The sequence below is a fragment of the Balaenoptera physalus genome (assembly GCF_965194825.1).
Source record: "Balaenoptera physalus genome assembly, chromosome: 2".
In the NCBI taxonomy this organism is placed as follows: Eukaryota; Metazoa; Chordata; class Mammalia; order Artiodactyla; family Balaenopteridae; genus Balaenoptera; species Balaenoptera physalus.
In genome coordinates, this window is record NC_138883.1 from 11,811,716 (window position 1) to 11,835,649 (window position 23,934).

Below are 23,934 nucleotides of genomic sequence, written 5' to 3' on the forward strand. Positions count from 1 at the left end.
TTTTCAAAACAAACAACTTTTTCTTGAAGTATAGTTGATTTACAATGTTGTATTAGTTTCAGTTGTACATTCATAGATTTTTTATTGTGGCAAAAAAACACGTAAATTTTACCGTCTTAACCGTTTTTAAGTGTACAGTTGAGCAGTGTTAAGTATATTTACATTGTTATGAAATAGAGCTCCAGAACTTTTACATCTTGCAAGTCAAAGTCTGTACCCGTTGATCATCAGCTCACCGTTCCTCTCTCGTCCCCCTGCCCCTACCCCAGCCCCTGGCAACCACCATTCTACTTTCTGTTTCGAAGAATTTGATTATTTAAGATACCACATATAAGTGGAATCATACAGTATTTATCTTTTCATGACTGGCTCATTACACTTAGCGTAATGTCCTCAAGATTCATCCAAGTTGTGGCACGTGTCCGACTTTCTTTTTTGAGGCTGAGTAATATTCCTTTGTATTTTTATACCGTATTTTGTTTATCCATTCATGTGTTGATGGACATCTGGGTTGCTTCCACCTCTTAGCTATTGTGAATAATGCTATGAACATATAGCAATAAACATACAAACAATATTTGTTTGAGTCACTGCTTTTAGTTCTTTCGGATATATATCTAGAAGTGGGATTGATAGATCATATGGTCATCTATTTTTAATTTTTTGAGGAACCTCCATATGTTTTTCCATAACTGTAAGACTATTTTACAATCCTACCAGCAGTGCACAAAGGGTTCTAATTTCTCTACATCCTTGCCAACACTTGCTGTTTTCTGGATTTTAGGTTTTGTTTTGTGGTTTTTTTTGAGATTTCTTTTAAAGAGCCGGAAGGGATCATCTGGTCAGTGGTTCCCAAATTTCATGTCTTTCTTTTGAGCTCACGGTTCAAGAGATGTTTGTCTGTCAAACACATTTTACCAAGAACTCGTTACCTTCCAGTCTCTATCCATTGGTCCAGTATGTGCAGGTCTGGGCATTTCCCTTGGGACTGATTGCTGGCTATCTGTGCTGTCAGTTCTGTGCCCCCTTCTTCCAGGCATGCTTCCAGCTGGACACACTTCCCAGCAGCCAGCTGTGGCCGTGCCACTGTGCCCTCACCAGTGGCATGGGGACAGAAGTGATCCACACAACTGTTTAAAGGGCTCATTTACCTGGGTTTTCTCTCTCTCCTTCCTGCAAACAGAGCACAGGACAGTGGCCCAGGGGATGGCGGACCACCCTTTCCTGCCAGCCAAGGTCTCTTTGCCACAGCATTTGGCCTGCAGGGACACGCCCCCACGTGAAGATCACAGTGGTCATCGCCCCTTCAACGTTATTCACTGGGGTGCTGTTTGTCAGAGCAGAAGACTGGAAACGGCCTAAATGTCCACTAGGAGGCAACAGTTAAAAAAACTGAGACACATCTGTCCAGTGGAATTCCCTGCAGCTCTTTAAAAAATGAAGTTAAAAAATTTAAGAGACTATTTTTTCGAGCAATTTTAGATTCATAGCAAAATTGAGCCAAAGGGACAGATATTTCCCATATACCACACGCCCCGGCAAGCAGAGCATTCTCCACCAACACCCACATGGAGAGGTGCATTTACTACAGTTGATGAACTCACACTGACACATCACCATCACCCAAACTCCATAGTTCACACTGGGGTTCACTCTTGTCCATGGTTTGGACGTGTTTATAACGACATGTATCCACCGTTATAGTATCATACAGAGCCGTTTCACTGCCCTAAAGAAAAGCTTTATTGTTAAAAAGAAAAAAAAGCAAGAATCAAAACAGTATATTTCTATGCTAATACTTTTTTTTCAGGTGGGGAGAGGGTACATATTTGGATTTGCTTGTACATGCAAAGCACCACATCTGAAAAGGATCCACAGAAACCCAGGGTCAGCAGTTATCAGTCTCACCCTAGGGTGCGGATGGGTGGGAACTGGGCAGGTGGGGGTCAGGGCGGGAAGAAGGTTTCCGCTGTTTGTCTTTGTATACATTTTGATGTTATGTGAATATATTACCTATTCAGAATGCAAATAAATACAATGTAAAATTTTCAATAGTTTCTTTTCCCATTTTATTGTAACTCAAAGTTCACATACGCCCCCGCCCGGCTTCTGCTTGTTGAACCCCTGAGCTGAAAGCGTCTGGCTGAAGGCAGAGCTGCTCAGGGTTCAAGCTGTCCGTGTGGCCTCCATGCACAGAGCAAAGCTCGGCCACAACCCCTCCCAGGACGCGTGTCCCTGTCCGGCTCGCATCCAGCCTGCTATGCCCAGGCGAGGCCCAGCCCTCCACCTGCCGCCCCACACAGCCAAGCTGCTCACCCGCTTCCTGCCAACTGAGCATCCTAATTACATGATAAATACTAATTGCCCGTGACTAGGATCTTCCACAGTCATAGACATTAACCAAAGTCACGCCTAATGAGCCTCACCGTTAATTATCTGTGCTCACTGCTCCAGGATTTAATTAAGCCTTGGCAGGAAATAGCAATCCACATAGGCTGAGCAAGGAAACGGAGCTTGCAAAAATACCCTCTTTTCATCAGGTGGCCTGGCAAAACTGCTCCAAGTCTTCCTTCCAAGCCCCCGGGGTTTTCCCAGTGAACAGGAGACACCGGAGAAGGGAGCCTGCATTTATCCAGCGCCTGATGTATGCCAGGCAGAATCAGACACGGTTGCATACCCTATCTCATCTAATCTTTGCAATCACTGCAGGGGCTAGGTCTCCATTTTACAGATAAGGAAACAGAGGCTCAGAGAGGCCTAGTGACTCTCCAAGCAATTGGCAGAGCCAGGTCTGTCTGAGCTGCAGGTGCATAATTCCCACTACTTGTTGCTGAGGAATGGTATCTTAATGGTATTATTTTGCACTCTGACCTTGAACTTGTGTTTTTTCTTTCTCCAAAGCATTCCCAGGTCTTGTTTTGTCTTTGTCTCATATTTGTTCACTAAGAAAACAAAAGGCTGAAGTATCTGAAGCCCAGAGAGATTGTGACGTACACCCACTCACACAACCAGGAAGACAGTGGGGTGGGTGTGGGGATGGGGGAAAAGACTGGCCCTGTGGTCAGACTGCCAGGTTCTCATCCTGGCACATCTTTCTGGGGTTCGTTGGACTTCTTGAATCTAAGGCTTGATTTCTGTGTTGGTTAGAACAAGTAATGCTAGCTGCTGTAACAAACAACTTCCAAATCTCAGTGGCCTAGTAGAAAAAGAGTTCATTTATTGTTCACTCAGAGCAAGTAGGTGGTCATCAGGTGGCCTTCTCAGCAGGGGCTCAGGGACCCAGGGTCCTTCCATCTATGCAGGGGTTGTTAACCACTGTTGGACCCTTGAGAGGTCTATGGATAGAATTCAGGGGACCCATGAAGTTAAATGGGGAAAATTATATCATTATTTTCTTTATTCTTGAACTAAAATTTAGCATTTTCCTTTTATTATGAATATAGACAACAAACCATAATTTTATACCTGTGAATATGTTTCCAGTGGAAGTCACACATATTTTGATATCACATTACAGTTGCTGAAGATATCTTGAATTATTGTTTACACTCATTCACTACTTTGAGACGATGGTGGTATTAAACCTATGACTAGCTGGCATGGGATCAAAGCTCTTCTGTCTATAGATGCTTGGTTGGAAGCAGATGGCCTATTGCTGGCTGACTATGTACTTAACCGTTCAGCCACAAATAGTGGCATTGCATGCTCTCATGTTAGTGACAAGCTCTCTCCTTTGCTTTCCAGCATTCCCTATCGTTGACTGTTGATCAGTACATCGAAGGAAGTGAGTCAAACTCCGGGTGGCATGCTGCTTCCTCCTGATAGCCGCCCTGACCTCTAAGAACAAAATCCTTGGGGTGAAGGCCACCCCTTGGGGCTTATAGAGCTGTTTGGCAGGACTAAGGGCACCTTTGTGGCTGTGATTCCCCACTTGGCTTTGCACGCAGGGAAGGGTGCTGCACTGGTCACCTGGGGGTTCCCTGGGTGCTGCAGCAGGTACTGACCAGAGGCTGGGGGCCTCGGGTCTTTGAGCCTCATTTGCTGGTGACCCCAGCAGAGTCTGTCCCCCTCCCACTTGGCGATCATACCAAACACATACACTATCTAGAAATTACGAGAACCTAGATGGTACTCACGCAGTTCCTCTTTTACTGAGTCTTCCCATTAAAATGACCTGATTTTATAAAACATATTCAAATAACAAACATGAAATATGTTCTACCTGATTATATTCAACCTAACCAGTAGTCAAATGAATATTAAACCAATGAGATACCGTGCTCTCCATTGGATTTTAAGAACTGCTCTCTCGTTTCTATTCTAATACTTGCTGCAGGTGAGAAGGCACTAAGAAACTGGTCTACTCCTGGTGCGCGGCAAGCTGGCTACTGTCTCTCTGGAGGGCAGCTGGGTGACTTGCAAAGCGCGTCGGAAAAGTGCCTCTACTTTTAACCCAGTGACTCTCCTCTGGAATGTGTCCTAAGGCACTCAGTTCAAAAAATATATTTATGCACAAGGCATTTCATCACAGTGTTATTTTGAATAGTGAAAGATTCTTTCCCTCCAAAGTACCCAGTATTAATGGAATAGTTAAGTGGTGGTCCAACCAGTTACTGGAAATATTATGTGGTTAGCAACTTGAAAAATTGTCTGGAAGGTCCTAATGTCGACATCTTGCTTTCTATCTTTCTCCATGAAAAGGAACCTTTTTTGCAGAAATGGCTGATTCCAGGTCCAGGGCAGGGTATGTTCCAGAGTAGACTGGAACATCTTGGTATGCTGGAAAGGAAAGATGTGCTCCAAAATGAAGGGGGACAGGTGGAAAGGACGCCAGAGCTGGCTTGAAGGGGCTCCCTCTGGCCAAACCTGGGACAGTTTAATTATCAACAAGAATAATGACCACATTGGATTTCAACACAAATAATGTTTTAAAAAAGAATTCATAAGTACACAGTGATAGTATTTAAAAAAAAAAAAAAGAGTGGTGGGAAAGAAAAAGGCCAGCTAACAATGGTAGAAAAAAATGATATATTTATAAATCATCATTTTGTAACCACCAATATAATAATTCAAGCAAGGATCACCAGTGCATTCTTTTTTGTTTTGTTTTTTCTTTTTGCCAGTGCATTCTAAAACCACTGAAAATTTGTTGGGGAAAAGGGTATTTGCATGGTCTCACGGTATCACTCCACAAAATACTTATTACCAAAAAAAAAAAAAAAAAAAGGAAAAATATGCTTTTATGATGGAGAGACTGGGCAGGAGCCATTTTAACTAAGTGGTCAAACTTAGCATCACTGACATGCTGTGGCTCCGGGATTGATGTGCTGACCTGACATCACTTGTACAGGAATTCCTCCCCAAAATGTGAGAACTGAATCGAATTGTGAGGAAACAGACATCCATGTTGTGTGTCTTTCTACAGGATAACTGGCCCACACGCTTCAAAATATTGGGGTGGGGAGATTGGGATTGACACCTACACACTACTATGTATAAAACAGATAACAAATAAGGACCTACTGTACAGCACAGGGAACTCTACTCAATACTCTGTAATGACCTACATGGAAAAGAATCTAAAAAAGAGAGTGGATATGTGTATACGTATAACGGATTCACTTTGCTGTACACCTGAAACTAATACAACATTGTAAATCAACTCTACTCCAGTAAAAAAATTTTTTTTTAAATATCAAAGCAAGAAGGACTAAAAAAGGGGCATGGGGAGAAAGGGCTGTTCTAGATGAAAGGGGCCGGGGGGGATGGGATAATCCAGTGTAATCTTGGATTGGATCCTGGACCAGAAAACAATTTTAAACAGCTGACAAAGAACATTTTTTGGACTATTAGAAAAATGTGTATATGGACTGGATATTAGGTAATATCCTTGCACAATGTTAAATTTATTGGCTGTGTCAGTGGTACTCTTGTTATATAGGAGACTGCCTCTCTTCTCAGATCCAAGCTGGGATCTATCCTGGGATGAAGTGCCATGAGGTCTGCAATTTATTTTTAGGTCATTCAGAGAGAGAGAGAAAAAAAAGAGAGAACAGATGGCGCAAAATGTTAACAATGGGGGAATCTAGGTGAAGGGCCTATGGATATTCACTGTGTTGTCTTTTCAACTTTTCTGTGAGTATAAAGTTTTTCATGTTTATTTTTAAAAACATTGGCAAAAAATAATATGGGCGGTATTTACTACAATACTGTCAGATACTATTACATCATCAAAGTAGGATATGAAGTTGTGTATAATCTGGATGTACAAATATGCGTGTACCTATGGTAGACAGCTGTTGTTTGTAATCATTGCATTTGCACTGATTATAACATGCACAACTAGCAGCACCCTTATTTTCTTTTGGCACCTACCCTCCCTCTTTTGGTTCATGGGGTTTGCATGTGGGGGCCATCTACATCCGTCTCCAGGGTTTGGTGGGCATATGTCTTCAGTTAGTCCAACCAGAGCCAATGGACATCAACCCCAGGGCTCTTGCTGGACGTGTGGGGAAGAGGTGGTACTCTTTTTCACTGAGGCTGTCAGGTTGAGAGGATGTGAATTGAAGCAGTGTGGTCATCTTTGTTTGGGGAGTAGCTACCTGTGAGTCAAGCTGACACAGGAGAACTAAGAAGGAAAGAGAAAGACACCAGTTGACACTGTTTGAGCACCTGGATTTAAACGTGCCTGAAGTTAGGTGAACCTATAGATTTCCTTTTTGCTTATATCAGTTTGAGCTCTTACCTGTTGCTTGCACCCAAGGAGTCCTAGCCCTACAGCATGGAAATGCATAGAAAAGGTGTATTTGTTTCCTATCACTGTGTAACAAATTACCACAATTCTAGCACCTTCAAACAATACCCAATTATTATCTTGAAATTCTGTGGGTCAGGAGTCTGGACACAGTTTAGCTGGGTTCTCTGTTCCGGGTCTTACAAAGCTATAATCAAGATGTTGGCCAGGTCTCATCTGGAGGCTTGACTGGGGAAGAATCTCCTTCCAAGTTTGTGCAAGTTGTCAGCAGAATTCATTTCCTGGCAGTTGTATTACTGAGGGCCTAGCTTTTTGCTGGCTGTCAGCTGGAGGCTGCCATCAGGTCCTAAACGTTACACACCATCCCTTGACACATGGGCTTCCTCAACAGAGCCACTCATTTCATCAAGCCAACAAGGAGAATCCAGTCTGCTAAGATGGAATCTTACATAATGTAATGTAATCAGGAAGCTGACATCCTACCACCTTTGCCTTATAATGTAACCAAAATCAAGACACTGATATCCTATTACGTTTGCCGTATTCTATAGGTTAGATGCAAGTCACGGATCCCATCTGCACTCATGAGGAGGGAATTACACAAAGGCATGGACAGGAGATCCTTGGGGGTCAACTTAGGGTCTGTCTGCCACAAAAGGGATGGGAAGAATCCACTCTACAACTGCCACACCTACCCCTACCCACCACTAAATTCTTATTTACTGAGTATTTACAATTGAGCACTAAAGCTCGCTTCTTCCTAATTTAAGAGGAGTTATCACTGGGAAGTGGCTGGATGGAGAGGCACTAAAAGGGCACTAGAACTTTGGTACGGTATGGCATATGGTATTGCTTAGAATTTTTATAATGAGCATGTAGTATGTAATTTAGAAATACAATTAAAATAGAAAATTGAATATACAGTGTGACTTCCACTATAAGCTGTTTTCTCTCCACTTCTGGACCTTCCTATGTATATACACATACACAACGGGAGAAGAGACTGGAAGAAAACAGGCCCAGATGTGAAGACTTATTAGAGTGATGGGTCTATGGATGAATGATACTTTCTTCTTTACACTTTTCTGTATTTTTCACAATAGGAATATTACTCTAATAATCAGATTTTTTTTAAAAAGTGATTTGAAATGTTTTTTAGGTCCAATATTATGGCTGAAAATAAAGCAAACCCTCTTGTTTACCTTCTGTAGAAAGGCAATATCCCGCTTGGGTGGCTGATGGAGTGTCTGCTTCTAGAGCTCAAAGAAAGAAATCAGATGGCAGCAGGGAACACACACCTGCTTCCTCTCACACTAATAAACTCTCATCAGAATGCATCTGGCTTTGCCGCAGGACGAAGCATTATTTGAAAAAATATGGCAGGTTTTCTCCAGTGACTAAAAGCTACTGGAAAGTTCTTGCCAAGATGGTAAACAGAAGACCTGGTGCCAGACAGACCCGGTAAGCTGACATGTTCAGTAACCAAATAGTCCAAGCCCATGGCTATATGAAAACAAACAAAAGACATGTTTGATCTCATTTTTATAGCTAATTAGAGGACCTTGACGGGTCTCCGAACCTGTTTGCGTGTCTGTGAATTTAGAATTAAATATGAGGACCAAAGACCACACCTGTAGTCAAAACAAATAAACAAAACACAAACTTTCAAAGTTAGGTTTCCCAAGCTCGCTGCAGCTGAGGAGAAGGTATCCTCAGGAGGATCCCAGCAGGGGAGACGAGACGGGCTTCTTCTAGGGTTTGTGTTTGTGCTGGATGATTGTGGGGGGCATTAAAGAACCAGGGGCCTGTTCTGGGTTGGATGCTGTCAAGAAGCAGGGGCAACTGGGTGACTGAGTACTTCAGTGATTGTCACCTAGAAGGAGAGTTAAAATGGGGCTTGAGTTGTTATTGGTGAAACAGCAGCAATTGCTCAGAAAGGAGGAATGCTTGTCAGAGTGGGGGGGTGTTTAGTAATTTGGAGGCTCACAAGAGTGGCCTTTTCAATGTCTTGTTCTGAGTATTGTTCATGTTCAGCTGGGAACATGGCTGACTGTTTGTCAGTAGGGCCGTTTTCTACTTTCTCACTCCCATCCAGCTTTAAAATAAACATAGCACCCGATAAAAAACGAACACTCGGATACACTTTCAACTTAGAAAATGCTCTTTTTACCTGGGGAAATCCTTTGTGCTTCTTTCCAGATTCTCCATTCTTAAAGATTAGGAAATCGAGGGTCAGAGACATTTAAGTGACTTGCCCAGCACCACAGCTGGCTTAAGCAAGCCGGAATGGTGTAGCATCCAGCCTTAGGTTTATACTACTTTGTCACCCATCACTGTTCCTCATTAGTCCTGGTTTAGAAAGTTGTTTGTTCATTCCAGAATGATGGCGTGATGGAAAGTGAAGAGGCAATTCAATTCAGCGTCAGTATTATGTTTAGGGAACTACTGTGTGACTGGGGTTCATAACCAGGGAAGGACACCGTATCAGAGTCTATTGCTGCTGTAACAAATTACCACAAACTAAGTGCCTAAAAACAACACAAATTTATTCTCTTACAGTCGTGGAGGTCAGAAGTCTGAAGTGGGTCTCACTGGGTTCAAATCAAAGTCTTGGCAGGGCTGTATTCCTCTGTGGAGGCTCTAGGGGAGAATCTGCTTCCTGGCCTTTTCCAGCTTCTAGAGGCTGCCTGCATTCCTTGGCTCATGGCCCCTCCTCCATCTTCAAAGCCAGCAATTCAATCATTCTGACTTCTGCTGTCATGACATCTCTGACTCTGCTGCTTTCTTCTTCCATCTTTTAAGGACCCTTATGATTACATCGGGCACAGCTGGTTAATTTAGGATAATCTCCTTTTGTTACAATCCTTAATCACATCTGCAATGTTCTGACATAACATATTTATATGTTTCAGGGATTAGGACATAGACACATTTGGGGGGGTGGACATTATTCTGCCTACTAGAGACACCTAGCCTGGTATTTTTTTGGTGGGGAGGGGAAGGGAGGAATTCTGACTTAACAGAGAAAGAAGCATCTAAGCTGACAGCAGGAGGGGCCAGGAACCAAGAAGGGAAGTGTCTTTAAGCAGAGGGGAGGTCTGGAGGTGGAGAGAAAGCAGGGGGCATTGGTGGGTCCATTAGTCATCTATCGCTGGGTCGTGATGCAGTAAAAACCGAACTCCCAAATCTCAGGGGCTCACAAAAGCCAAGTTTTACTTTTTGTTCAAGCCACATGTCCATTGTTGACATGTGCCACGTTTTGGCTCTGCTCTACGCCCTCTTCATTCCAGGAGCAGCCCCTGTCTACAACATGTCGGGCTCATGGTGGAGGAACAAGTTAGGAGGCAAAACCATAAGATGATGCTTAAAACTTCTGCTTGGGAATGGCTCATGTCCCTTCCACTCACATTTCATCAGCCAAAGCAAGTCAGGTCATATGGCCAAGGCTGACATCAGCGGGACAGGAAGTAAAATCTTCCCGTAAGAATAGGCAGTGAAGAGTTGGAACAGCAACAGACTAGGACAGTACAAGAGGCTGGAGGGTAGTAGATGTGGGGGTGGCTTGAAGCTCATGAGGCAGTGAGGGCAGATCGTGCATGACTTTAAAAACCAGTTTCCTTAGAATGTAGGCTCCACAGAGATAAACCCACGCACCTATGGTCAACTAATCTATGACAAAGGAGGCAAGGATATACAATGGAGAAAAGACAGTCTCTTCAATAAGTGGTGCCGGGAAAACTGGACAGCTACACATAAAAGAATGAAATTAGAACACTCCATAACACCATACACAAAAATAAACTCAAAATGGATTAAAGACCGAAATGTAAGACCGGACACTATAAAACTCTTAGAGGAGGGGCTTCCCTGGTGGCGCAGTGCTTAAGAATCCGCCTGCCAATGCAGGGGACATGGGTTCGAGCCCTGGCCCGGGAAGATCCCACATGCCGTGGAGCAACTAAGCCCGTGCACCACAACTACTGAGCCTGCTCTCTAGAGCTCGCGTGCCACAACTACTGAAACCCGCGCACCTAGAGCCCATGCTCCGCAACAAGAGAAGCCGCTGCAATGAGAAGCCCGCACACTGCAACAAAGAGTAGCCCCTGCTCGCTGCAACCAGAGTTAGCCCACACACAACAAAAACCCAACACAGCCAAAAATAAAAATAAAAAATAAATTTATAAAAGAAAAAAAAAAAAACTCTTAGAGGAAGACATAGGAAGAACACTCTTTGACATAAATCACAGCAAGATCTTTTTTGACCCACCTCCTAGAGTAATGGAAACAAAAACAAAAATAAACAAATGGGACCTAATGAAACTTAAAAGCTTTTGCACAGCAAAGGAAACTATAAACAAGACGAAAAGACAACCCTCAGAATGGGAGAAAATATTTGCAAACGAGTCAACGGACAAAGGATTAATCTCCAAAATACACAAACAGCTCATGCAGCTCAATATTAAAAAAACAAACAACCCAATCAAAAAATGGGCAGAAGACCTAAATAGACATTTCTCCAAAGAAGACATACAGATGGGCAAGAGGCACATGAAAAGCTGCTCAACATCACTAATTATTAGAGAAATGCAAATCAAAACTACAATGAGGTATCAGCTTACATGGGTCAGAATGCACATTATCAGAAAATCTACAAACAACAAATGCTGGAGAGGGTGTGGAGAACAGGGAACCCTCTTGCACTTTTGGTGGGAATGTAAATTGATACAGCCACTATGGAAAACAGTATGGAGATTCCTTGAAAAACTAAAAATAGAATTACCATATAACCCAGCAATCCCACTACTGGGCATATACCCAGAGAAAGCCATAATTCAAAAAGACACATGCACCCCACTGTTCACTGCAGCACTATTTACAATAGCCAGGTCATGGAAGCAACCTAAATACCCATCGACAAACGAATGGATAAAGATTATGTGGTACATATATACAATGGAATATTAGTCAGCCATAAAAAGGAATGAAATTGGGTCATTTGTAGAGATGTGGATGGACCTAGAGACTGTCATACAGAGTGAAGTAAGTCAGAAAGAGAAAAACAAATATTGTATATTGACGTATATATGTGGAATCTAGAAAAATGGTACAGATGAACCGGTTTGCAAGGCAGAAATGGAGACACAGATGTAGAGAACAAACATATGGACACCAAGGGGGGAAAGCAGTGGGGAGGGTGGCAGTGGTGCTGGGAGTGAATTGGGAGATTGGGATTGACATGTATACACTAATATGTATAAAATGGATAACTAATAAGAACCTGCTGTATAAAAATATAAAATTAAAAAAAGAAAAAAAAAAATAATGTAGGCTCCACAAGGGCAGGATCTAGGTTGCTTTATCTTTCTAGCCCAGTATTTCTCAACCTTTTTTTTTTTCATTATTACTCCCTACCCCAATAAAATCTTAATGTCACAGATATAGTGTTATGTACTGCATGTATATTTGGGCTTTATATATAAAAACAGTAAGATATTTTTCCCCATCTAAAAATCAATTTTCACCCCCTTGAAGGTGGTATCAGCCCACGTTGAGAATGCATGTTCTAGCCCCAGTTACATTTGTTTTAATTAATTCTTGAGTTCAGTTGACTTAAGCCACATTTGTGAGTTAAAGCACATTGTTAGTAGTTGATAAGTTTACATGCATAAACCTTATTATATACTTTGTGTAAACTCAGTTTAACTAGCACCACAAGAAGCTAATCGGCTAAAGAGGAGAGGTCCAGTGGAGTAGAGAGGAAACTTAATTCGACATTAGAAAAGAACCTGATTGTACCTACATGTTGCTTTGCAGAACTTTCAAAAAGTGAGTCTAAATATCTTATTGCTTTCAGAAGGCTTCTCCACTGTAAGGCAGCCTTGCCTGTCTTTTGAGAGAGTCATTAAGCAAGACTTAACTTTCCCTGATGATTAAAGGTCTTCACTATGAACATCTAGGACCAGCGAAATCCTCAGGTCACCTTTTGCTTTTACATTTTAAATTACTATGGCTTTTCCCTCTTTGGGAAAACCCTGCCAAGCTGCCCAATCTAAGTCCTCGCTACTAGCAATGTGCCTGGCCAGTTACAGTTCTTTGCTCTGGTTTTGGAAACCAGAGGTGCTGCGTGGACGGGACAGATGCTGAGTGAAGGTCCGAGGAGCTCTCGAGGCGTCATGCGTGAATTTAGTGTTTTGCCTCATTCAGTCAATGAAGTTCAATGAACAACAACTGAAGGCCGATTATGTGTCAGGCAGTGTTCTAGGCGTTAAGGATATAATAGTGGATAAAAAAGGTAGTATCTTTGTCCTCATGGGATGAGAAATGTCATTTTGAGTTTATGAGCTCTGATAGCACAAGAGCGGTGGTGCCGGACAGTGAGCTGTGCTTAGGCTGGTTGATCAAAGGATGAGAGACATTTGCCTTCAGATATGACGGGCTCTGCTCTTGGATTTCATTTTTCTCTTTGTCCTTGACTTGAACAAAGATGAGGCATTAACTATGAATGCGGAGACCAAGAAGTTATGGGGGAAAGTACCAATTCATTGACCTGGTATTTATTCCTTGCAACTACATAGGAAAATCACCTCCTTGGGTTCAGCCTGTCCTCACCTCAGCAAATTTAGCACCTTTCACGGGCTTTGCACTTTAACCCACTGCCACTCCACTTTGCATGGCCTGTCACCTGATTCAGGCTCTGCACCAGTGTCACCTCTGCAGGGAGGACTTCCCTCTCTCCTCCCCCACAACTCTCTACACCTTTGCCTCGATTTTGTTTTTTTTTTTAAACATCTTTATTGAAGTATAATTGCTTTACAATGGTGTGTTAGTTTCTGCTTTATAACAAAGTGAATCAGTTATACATATGTTCCCATATCTCTTCCCTCTTGCATCTCCCTCCCTCCCACCCTCCCTATCCCACCCCTCTAGGTGGTCACAAAGCACCGAGCTGATCTCCCTGTGCTATGTGGCTGCTTCCCACTAGCTATCTATTTTACATTTGGTAGTGTATATATGTCCATGCCACTCTCTCACCCTGTCACATCTCACCCCTCCCCCTCCCCATATCCTCAAGTCCATTCTCTATTCACAGCATTTAACTCTTAGTGACACATTTTGCATATGTTTGTAGTCTGCCTTCCCCACTCAAAGGTAAGCTCCAAGAGGGCAGGGACTTTTGTTCGCCACTCTATTCCCAGTTCCTAGAAGGGGCCAGCACAAGGGTATGTAATTTGAACTATCTTATAGTCCTGTGATGGCATAAGATTATTTTACCACCACTTTTTTTCTTCAAGACATCTTCTGTAAATGAGGTTTCTGTGTGTAACACACCTGACGGCTCAACTGTTCGTACAAAAAACAAGTTTCCTTTACTTGGAGGTGTTTGTGTTGGAATCTGTGTCTGAAGAGCAGACCACATGTTAGAATTGCAGAAGTTCAGAAACATTCAATCCACAGCCTTCTCACTCAGAAAAGAGTTCCTAAGAATACTAGCCTCAACATGTTCAGAATAACCACTAAGACATTTTTCTGTCATTTCTTTCTTCTGACCAATCACAGCCTGAAGAACTTTAGGCTATTAGTCCCTTTGGCTTTGCCAGTTCTGTCCTTCTACTTCCATCTAGACCAAGATGCCCATACTGGCCTTTTCCAATACAGCTGACCTCCTAAAGTAGGGAGCTGGAGCCCAGCGAGGCATATTTGAGTAGGTTGGGTTTTTTTCCCCTCCAGGGTGAGTTGTATATAAGTCTTCCTAAATGAAGGCTAGAATGTCCAGCCCCAGACATTATTCCCTTATCGAAGAAACTAACCAGGGTAGACCTAGTTCCACGTTTTAACAACCCATGCTTTTCCTTTGAAGTCTCTGTTCTGCAGCAATAGAAATGGTAGGTTTTAGAAAGCACAAAGTCTAGAGAAAGGGAAATCTTAAGATAATAAAATAATCTTATTTTCCAACTGACAGCTATAAATACAAAGCAGTACATTGAGAAGAAAAAAATTCAGCTCTCACACAATCCTTTTAAGTAAGTCAAGAAGGTTTCGTGTTATCTGAGGATAAGTGAATGGGAGACTTTTAAAAATCCCCTAGTGTGTTAGTGGTCAAGAATACAGAAACTGAAAGTCAATTAAAGATTTAAGTAACTTCAGAAAAATAATCTCAGAAACACTTTGTCAAACTATTTCCAAAGCCAAGAATGTGTAAAAACTGAACAAAAGATTTAGAGCCATCCGAACAAAAGATTTAGAGCCAGCCCAACAAAAACCAGGAGGACATGCAGAGACGGGAAGTCTGGCAATACACGATGATGAAGCAGGTGCCATTTTCCATTTTAAGTATGTAACCTGGTTTTAATCATTTTCCAGAAATGGTTCCAAATTAGAAGAGAAAAAAAAAAACCTTTAAAAGATATTAACAAGTCTAAACTCTTCACTCTGTTTGAGATAAGACTTGACTTCACAGCTCAGACTCTAATAGGCTATCACACCTGAATAAGAACTATGACATATAGGGACTTCCCTGGTGGTGCAGTGGTTAAGAATCCACCTGCCAGTGCAGGGGACACGGGTTCGAGCTCTGGTCCGGGAAGATCCCACATGCTGCGGAGCAACTAAGCCCATGCGCCGCAACTACTGAGCCTGCGCTCTAGAGCCCGCAGGCCACAACTACTGAAGCCCGCACGCCTAGAGCCCGTGCACTACAACAACCAGTAGCCCCCGCTCGCCGTAACTAGAGAAAGCCTGCATGCAGCAACAGACCCAACGCAGCCAAAAATAATTAATTAATTAAAAAAAAATAACCATGACATGTAGATTTAATAACATGTCTCTACCCTACCCTCCAAAATCTCATATCCAGTTTTAGATGGTATAGAACTCTCTACCCTTTTCATTCATGTTAAATTGGAAAAAAGCCCAAACACACCTAAGATGACCTTTAAAACTTCATTCTCTGATGGAAAATAAGAAACATATACATCTAGGATACCAAAACTTTTGAAGAATTTATAGGACAATTAAAGTCATAGTATAAGTATCATTAAGAATAGAAACTGGTCAGCTTTTCTGTTAGGCACCAGCAGGCTACTGCAAAGGCATTCCTGACAGGAAGGACTATACCCTTCGCCCAGCCCACGATCTACATATGCTAATTATGTATGAAGAGAGACTGCCAGTGCCCGGCACAGACAAAATGAGAATTCAGACGTGTAGATGACAAGGAAAGCCAAAACAGACATTATACTGGACTTAAGGCAAAGAAAATGTCCCTTTTCAAAGAATAACTCTGTATCGTCTCTGCCTTGGAGTATTTTAAAAACACAAAGGGTGTTAAACCAAATTTGATTCCTAAATGCTACCAGAGGGGCTATGGGTGTCCTGAGCCCACCCAAGGTATAGGCTAGAGAAAAGGAAAAGAGATGAAGGAAGACAATGGATGAACGAATAAGAATCAAAGGAAGACAGCACGTGGGGTGGGGAGGGGGAGGAAAAGAAGCGCACACACCACTAATGCAATTACAAGTGGCATCAGCTCTGATTTCTGGCTCTGCTCGTGAATGCCCATCTGGAAAGGTCTTGTTTAAATGGGAGTGAAAAATTATTATTTTTAAAAGAAAAATGCACAGTAAATTTTACTTACGTATTTACAGAAAGATTTATACCAATCAAGCGTTTAACAATGTAAAAAATAAATCTACATTTGCAAAGTTAAATATATGAAAATACAAAGCAGACTGAATTATCAAAAAGAAAACATTTTATTTATATCACTAAATACAATTAGTTTCCCTGATTATAACCCATAATGAGTGTCACCTAAAATACAGGATGGTCTGTACAGAGGCAGACACCCCCAGCATCTCCGTGTGTATGCATATATACACTGAGCCCCTGACCTCAGAAAAAGCAAGAGCTGAGCTCGTTAGATTATTTTTGTTTTTAGAAACTCTTACCATTTGAAGGAAATCAGAGGAAGATTTCGGTAGCAGAGTACTTGTATAATAACTTAAAAAGTTAAAAGCTTGTAGTGATAAAATAATCTTGTGTACCCTTCTCAGGAATTTCAGGCAAGTGACCCTTCTGCAGACCCCAAAACTGGAGAGAGACGACCAATCACCAAAACAACCAGGCTCAGTTCATTTGCCATGTGGTTGGTCATGGTGCATTTCTGGTGTGTAAGTCAACAGAACAATCATGACCCAGAGGTGAAGCAAAGCCTGAAGAAAGAAAAAACAATTTATGGATTAGCCAATAAATCAATCCTCCCTAAAGGCCCACTGTGCAGTGCACTGAGGGCAGGAGCTACGTCTCGTTTGTCTCTGTATTCCTGTGGCTAGTGTGTCTGCAACTGTGCAGGCGCGCAGTACATTGTTTACTGGATAAACAAGGAAGAAACAACTGTATAGTCAAATGAGCTAAAAAGTGCAATGGAAGGTAATAAAGAGCTACAATACCTACAGCATTCTCAGTTGAGAGGAGCAAAGTCTTGAACACATTCAAAACATGCACACGTACACATAACTAACCCATCAGGGGATTACAATGCAGAGTAGATGGCCTGATTAAAACTGCTAGGTATACATGAAGTTGGCTGGAAAGGCTTGTTAGAACAGAGTTGTGGTTGGTGTTTTGAAAGAGGGTTTAGCCATGATTTGGTGAAGAGGAGATGGGAAGACATTCTTGACAGGAATAATGTATCAGGTTTCAGAGATCGATTTAGGGTCCAGAGCAAGGACCTGCAGTGATACATTTCCACTGACTCCCGCATGGTGGTGCTGACATGATGAGGTTCCATCACGAAGTGCCTTGCACACAAGACGTGCAACATCGCATCTCATGCTGACAGAGGGTGCCTGTGCTCCGCATAATCTCCCCACCCAGATGTGGGCATGTTCTGAATCCTTTCTGATGCCATTCAATATTTTTTCTTTCGCTCTCCCCATCCCCCTCATCTTAAAACCTTTTTGTTTAAAGGAGTAACTCTTCCCTCTAGTGGCTCACAAGGAAATTTCTAAGTATGCTTTTTTTTCTTCTCAAGAAAACTGCCCATCTTAATTCAGTTCAGCTACTTTTAGACATCCCCACTCAGAACAGTCAGTGGGCTTTTTAGGCTCACAGAAGATAAGACACGGCATCCCAAATTATGGTAACCATTTTATTACAGTTAAGAAATCTAAAAAAGAAAATACATCAACTTTGAGATCCCTTTAGGAAATAAAGCAAAACACACGGAAATAATTAAACTTTACTTCAAGATAAAAATGAAATCAATTGTTTTGTATTGTATCACTGGAGGCGCTTAGAAATAAAGGTAATCATTAAACTGCACTACAGTTAGTCGGAAAAGCCTTCAAGCAATTTATTTTTTAGACATAATGAATGATCAACATTACTTGCATACTTTAAGAAAAAAAATCTTGATTACCAAAAATGAGTTCTATTCTCTTTCAAAATTGATTGCTAAAAGTTTAGTCAAAAAGATCAGCAGCTGAAAAAAACTAGTTAAAAATCAAATGTAGCACTGTTTTTGCAAACAAGTTTACTTACCATATATATAATTACAAAAACTCGTGCTATGGGGTATCTTCGGAGAAAAATTCCCAGACGGATACTGTGCAAGTGGTAGGGGTGGAGAGAGAGGAGAGAGTTACACTCAAAACATGTTCCTGTGGTAATATCTCATCATGTTTTTTAAGACTTCACTCATTTAAACTATTTATGTGGCTACCACAAAAGACAGATTATTTCTGTTTTATAGTAGATTGTTAAATGATTACTTGAAATAACCATATAAAATATCATAGCAGTGAACAAATACTTTTATCATTATTTGGGGATTGACTGTTAAGTTTTTAGCACAAGCTATTCCTCTTAATTCTTCAGCTACAACTGTAGAAAGCAAACTTGGTCCCTCTAGCAATCATTTTTCTTTTAGGAACCAAAGGCAAGTGTGAACACATGAATAGGAAAAAAGAGTCTAGTTGGAATGAACCTGTAAATAGCTAATCTGGGAGCTTTAGCATGGACACATACTTCTAAAAGGCTCCCAACTACAGAAACTCAAGTAAACACTTTAAGTAAGAGTGGGAAGCATTACGATGTCCAGACCTATTACTATGCCTTTCTGCAACATTTTTTCCCTAAGACGGATACATGTACAGATACACCTTTCTTCTATGCCCTTCTGCTTCTTTCCTTACCCCTAGCACAATGCCTTGCCTATATGCTCTCTAAAAATTAATATGTATGTTGAATAAATTAATAGTTGAAATAGATGTGCTCAATAATGTGGAGATAGTGACTATGGCATCCAAGGCTCATGGCTTCAGGAATCCAAATTAGTAAATCATCCTCATTTTTAATACCATAGCTCTATTCTGACACAGAAAGGTAAGAAAAGATTGCTCTGTTAGGCAACAATTCATTTAAACTATGTTTAATTATAAAAACTAAAAGGCAAGAGAGTTTAGTAGGTTATTTAGATATGAACTTTATCAAGGCTATATACATATACTGGTAAAACATTTTCTTTATAAGGTGGATGACTACTAGTATAAAAAGTTTTATTTATAAATATATATAACATATATATAAAATATATATGAAAATAAGTACTATTCATTTATATATAGTGGCATCTTTTATTCTAATCATATGATGAAGTAAGGAGATAAAACATTCAAATGGATGCATTTACATGATAGAGGCTTTCTCAATGAAATTTAATGAGTTTTCAAACAGAGTTTATTATAGAAAGAAGAGAAACGATCAGAGTTAAACACCTTCAACAAAATACAGGCACTGGCAGACCTCTTAAAGCAATTTCATGACACTGAAATATCAGCTCGGGGGACTTCCCTGGCAGTCCAGTGGTTAAGACTCCGTGCTCCCAACGCAGGGGGCCCGGGTTTAATCCCTGGTCAGGGAACTAGATCCTGCATGCCACAACTAAAAAAGATCCCACGTGCCGCAACTAAACATCCCGTAAGCTGCAATGAAGATCCCGCGTGCCACAACTAAGACCTGGTGCAGCCAAATAAATATGTTTTTTTTTGTTTGTTTGTTTTTTTAAATTTATTTATTTTTGGCTGTGTTGGGTCTTCATTTCTGTGTGAGGGCTTTCTCTAGTTGCGGCGAGCGGGGGCCACTCTTCATCGTGGTGCGCAGGCCTCTCACTGTCGCGACCTCTCTTGTTGCAGAGCACAGGCTCCAGACGCGCAGGCTCAGTAGTTGTGGCTCACGGGCCCAGTTGCTCCGCGGCATGTGGGATCTTCCCAGACCAGGGCTCGAACCCGTGTCCCCTGCATTGGCAGGCAGATTCTCAACCACTGCGTCACCAGGGAAGCCCAATAAATAAGTATTTTTTAAAAAAACAGCTTGGGAATTCCCTGGTGGCCCAGTGGTTAGGACTCCGCGCTTCTACTGCAGGGGGCCCGGTTCAATCCCTAGTGAGGAAACTAATCCCGCAAGCCACATGGTGCAGTCAATCAATCAATCAATATCAGCTCTGCTGGACAGGACTTATATGACTGAAATCACTGGAGAATGTTACAAAAATATGGTCCATCACTCATTGGTGCTGGCACTGCTTACCTAAACTGGTCAATTGAACTAGCAGCTTTGCGGACTTTTCCATACATTCCTGCCAGATTAGTTTCTGTGTCATTAAAAAGAACAGGAACATTTCGTAGACGTGTGCCTGTTTAAACAAGAAAATAAGTAATTAACGTACAGACACCAAAGTCAACTTTCTAACAAAATTTTATAGTTGAATATACCTTATGTTACATATGGAAGAAATTCTCAAGGTCAACTTTTAAGCAATAACCAAAGGTGAAAACATTAAAAAAAGACAAGTTTAAATATGTAAACTTCCATACCCGCAAAAATCAAAATTTAAAAATTACGAAAATTATTTTCCCATGAAATTAGCAAAAATCAGAGTTTACCAAGTATTGGTGAGAGGCAGCATTAATGGGCACTTTCTTCCTGGGCCAGCAGGAGTGAGGCGCACACCCTTTCTACAAAGGTGGTAACTCCCGGATTCGCATCTCCAGCCCAGTCCGCCTCCAACTCCAGGCTCGGCCGATCACCCTTTCATTTCCATCTGGATGTCTCGTAGACATCTCAACCTGGCACGCCGCACACTGTTATCCTGATTGCCTGCCCTTGCTTCCCACCTTCTCTTCCTGCAGTTTTCCCCATCTCAATACACAACTCCACTTTTCCAAAACCTTTAACTCCTTTCTCTCAAACTCCACATCTGATCTGCCCGCAAATTCCATCTGCTTTCCTTTAAAATAAATCCTGAACCCACCCCCTCCATCCCCACTCTGGTCTGAGTCACCAGCATGTCTTACATGGGTTAATACCATGCCCCTCCCTGGTCTCCCTGCCTCAGTGCTTAGCTCTCTGCAGTCTACTCTTGACACAGCAGCCAGAGACATCTTGTTAAAATATACAGGTCAGCTCAGTCACCCCTCTCAAGACCCTTCTATGGCTTCCGACTTCATTCAGAGTAAAAGTCCTTATACAGACCTAAACAGCCTCCTCCAAGTTCTGGCCCCTCATTCAGTCTACTCCAGCTGCACTGGTCTCCTGCAATATGCCAGCTATACTCCTGCCTCAGGGCCTTTGCACTTCTCTCTGCTTGGAACACTTTTTCTGTAGATCTCTTCATAGTCTACTACCTGACTTCCTTTGGGACGTTAATAAAATGCCACCTTTTCAACGAGCTCTTCCTTGACTACCCTGTTTAAATTACTATCCCCTCCCCACATGTGGCACCCTGCACGTCTTTCTCTGCTCCATTTCCCTCTGTAGCACATATCTCCAGCTCATACCGCTTGTTTACTGCCTGTCTCCTCCTCTGTATTCCCCCACGACACCAGAATGTGAGATCTATGGGGCAGAGAGTCTGGCCTCTTTTGTTGACCACTGTATCTCTGCAACAGCACCTGATACTGAGTGGGCACTTAATAATTATTTGCTGATTTCGGGAACAAGAATCAAAAGCCTTTAAATGTGTGTACTTATTGACCCAACAATTCCATTTCTGATCATTTATCAATCTCCAACAATAAGGAACTGATTAAACAAATTACAGTATTTTCATGTGATAAATTTCTATAAAGCAATATATACATTATTGTATGAAATATATTATTAAAATATATTTATATGAAAAAAATTTAAAATCAATAAAACAAGTACTGCAAACATATGTAGGAAAAAAGTCTGGACAAAGATGTTCCAAAATGTTATCTGAGGGCAATAGATTATCAGGTGATTTTAATTTCCTTTTTTTGGCATTTCTTTTTATAGTGAGTCTGTCTTATTAAAAAATATATATAAAATAACATGTTATTTGAAAAAAAGTTCTAAAAATTTAAAGCCAAAGAACTAAGATTTGTTGAATGACTACTTTGTAGTCAAAGTAGTTATGAAGTTCTAAGACTAAAAACCTGATCTGTTGAAACTTATCATAAAATCTTCAACATTCTTCTTGATCATGTATTTTGAGAATCTATACATTTCTCCATTAAAATTATAGAGCACGGATATACTCATGTGACTATGTATTAACTTTAATATTCATAATTATGGTTATTAAAGCAAGTCTTACTTTAAGATTCCTGAAAGCCCCTCTCAACTGAATTATTTGTCCTCACCACCCTGTTAAGTGTCCTGGGCCTTCTTCTCCAGGTTCAAAATCAGTGAGAGATAGTAATCAGCCCATTGTCCAGTTCATTAATGATCATATCAAACAGTGCATAGCCCAGGCCTTGAGAAAAGTGGGTGCTTTGTTAGACAAAGCTTCTTTTTAAACAAAAATGGTCTTTCTGTAACTTTTCAAATCATGTTTGAATTAGCAACATTGAAAATTAAGGCACTGAAATATTCTTTTGAGATTCCTTTTTTTTTTTTTTTACCTTCGCCACTGTCAACTCCAGACATGTTAATAGAAGACCCATTACTACTGCTTCCAGCGGCGGAGTTCATTTGCTGCTCAAGGCGCTCCAGCTGGAAGACCAGAGAGTTCTTCTCTGTGCTGAGACTCTCCAGCATGGTCTGCTTCTGGATGAGAGTCTCTGTCAGCTGATGGAGTCGATTTTCTAACTCAGACTGACTGCTATTGCTTAAAGTTTTATTCGTAAGCTGAAAGGCAAAGTATTCATAAGATTACTACATAAAACAAAAGGCATACAACACAGAAACCATGTTACTACATTCCCACAGGTAAACCGTGGCATTAAGTGATTTCTCAAAACTCTACGATTCTTTCACCATCTACAGAAGCAATTTTCAAACTCTATTAGTGGGCCATGAAATCAATTTTGGTGGGTCACAGTTGCCATTTAAAAAAACAGAACAGAATAGTACATAGAGGGCACAGCATATAGTGTGTGAGAGCATTCTTTTGTGAAACTTCTGTTTTGGTTTTATACGTGTAAGTGTGTGTGAGTATAGAGATGTGATTTAAATTTTATTTCTTGCTATGTCATCACAGTCAAAAACATTTGAAAGCACTGGTACACGGGACACAGTTCAAGTTTCTCAACCTGGATTCAAAACCCTCCATAAGTCAACAGTTGTGGTGCAGTGCAAAAACCACAATCTCTGCGCTGCAATTTCCTAGCTACCTGACCTTGGACAAGTTGCTACACTTCCCCGAATCTGTTTGCTCATCTGTGAGGATAACAGTGCCTTCTGCACATGGTACTTTGGGATATGAAAGGAGAATTTTCCTAGTAGGGTCTGGCTGACAGTTGCTCCTTAATAACTTCATTCCATCTTCTATTTGCTCTCATCTGTATCATCTTCCTCTGCTCCCATTTGGCCTCTGCTCTGCTGTTCAAATTTTCCCTTTTGGGCAAACCCAGTCTCCTTCTCTTCTCCAGGCTCTGCCTCCCTTCAAAGCCTCTTCCTTGAAGCCCTTTCCAACTACTCCAGCCCGAGCTGATCTCAGCCTTCTTTTAGACTCCCGCTGACTATCTTGGCATTTATCTTCACTATGGTAACAATTTTGCCTCCTCAATGAAACTGCCAGTCAGCTCTGTGAGGGCAAGAATCACTGTCTGCATCAACATAGTCTGGAAAAGAGGCTGAGAGACTGATCTAAGTTGAAAACCCCAGCTCTGCCACTTCTTAGCTACAACCTAGGGCAAACTACAAACTACACTGAG

At 41.4% G+C, this 23,934-nt stretch overlaps 1 protein-coding gene across 6 annotated transcripts in view; it reads right to left on the reverse strand.

Annotated features, from left to right (window-relative positions):
- Positions 1-681: 681 nt before the first annotated feature.
- GOLGA5 (golgin A5) overlaps positions 682-23,934 on the reverse strand; it is a 51,216-nt gene continuing 27,963 nt past the window's right edge. Inside the window, exons 10-16 of one of the 6 annotated variants that reach the window (XR_014260613.1) lie at positions 22,681-22,906; positions 20,342-20,447; positions 18,296-18,359; positions 16,702-16,965; positions 9,312-9,560; positions 8,418-8,627; positions 682-6,628 (exon numbers count right to left, since the gene is read on the reverse strand). Coding sequence is in view for 2 of the 6 variants with exons in the window: in XM_082449914.1 (XP_082306040.1) it covers positions 16,885-16,965; positions 18,296-18,359; positions 20,342-20,447; positions 22,681-22,906 (477 nt within the window). In the remaining 4 variants the exon portion in view is untranslated. Of the gene's footprint in view, positions 6,629-8,417; positions 8,628-9,279; positions 9,583-16,487; positions 16,966-18,295; positions 18,360-20,341; positions 20,448-22,680; positions 22,907-23,934 lie in introns of those variants that run through there. The other 5 variants (XR_014260612.1, XR_014260614.1, XR_014260615.1 and 2 more) reach the window with 5 other exon arrangements.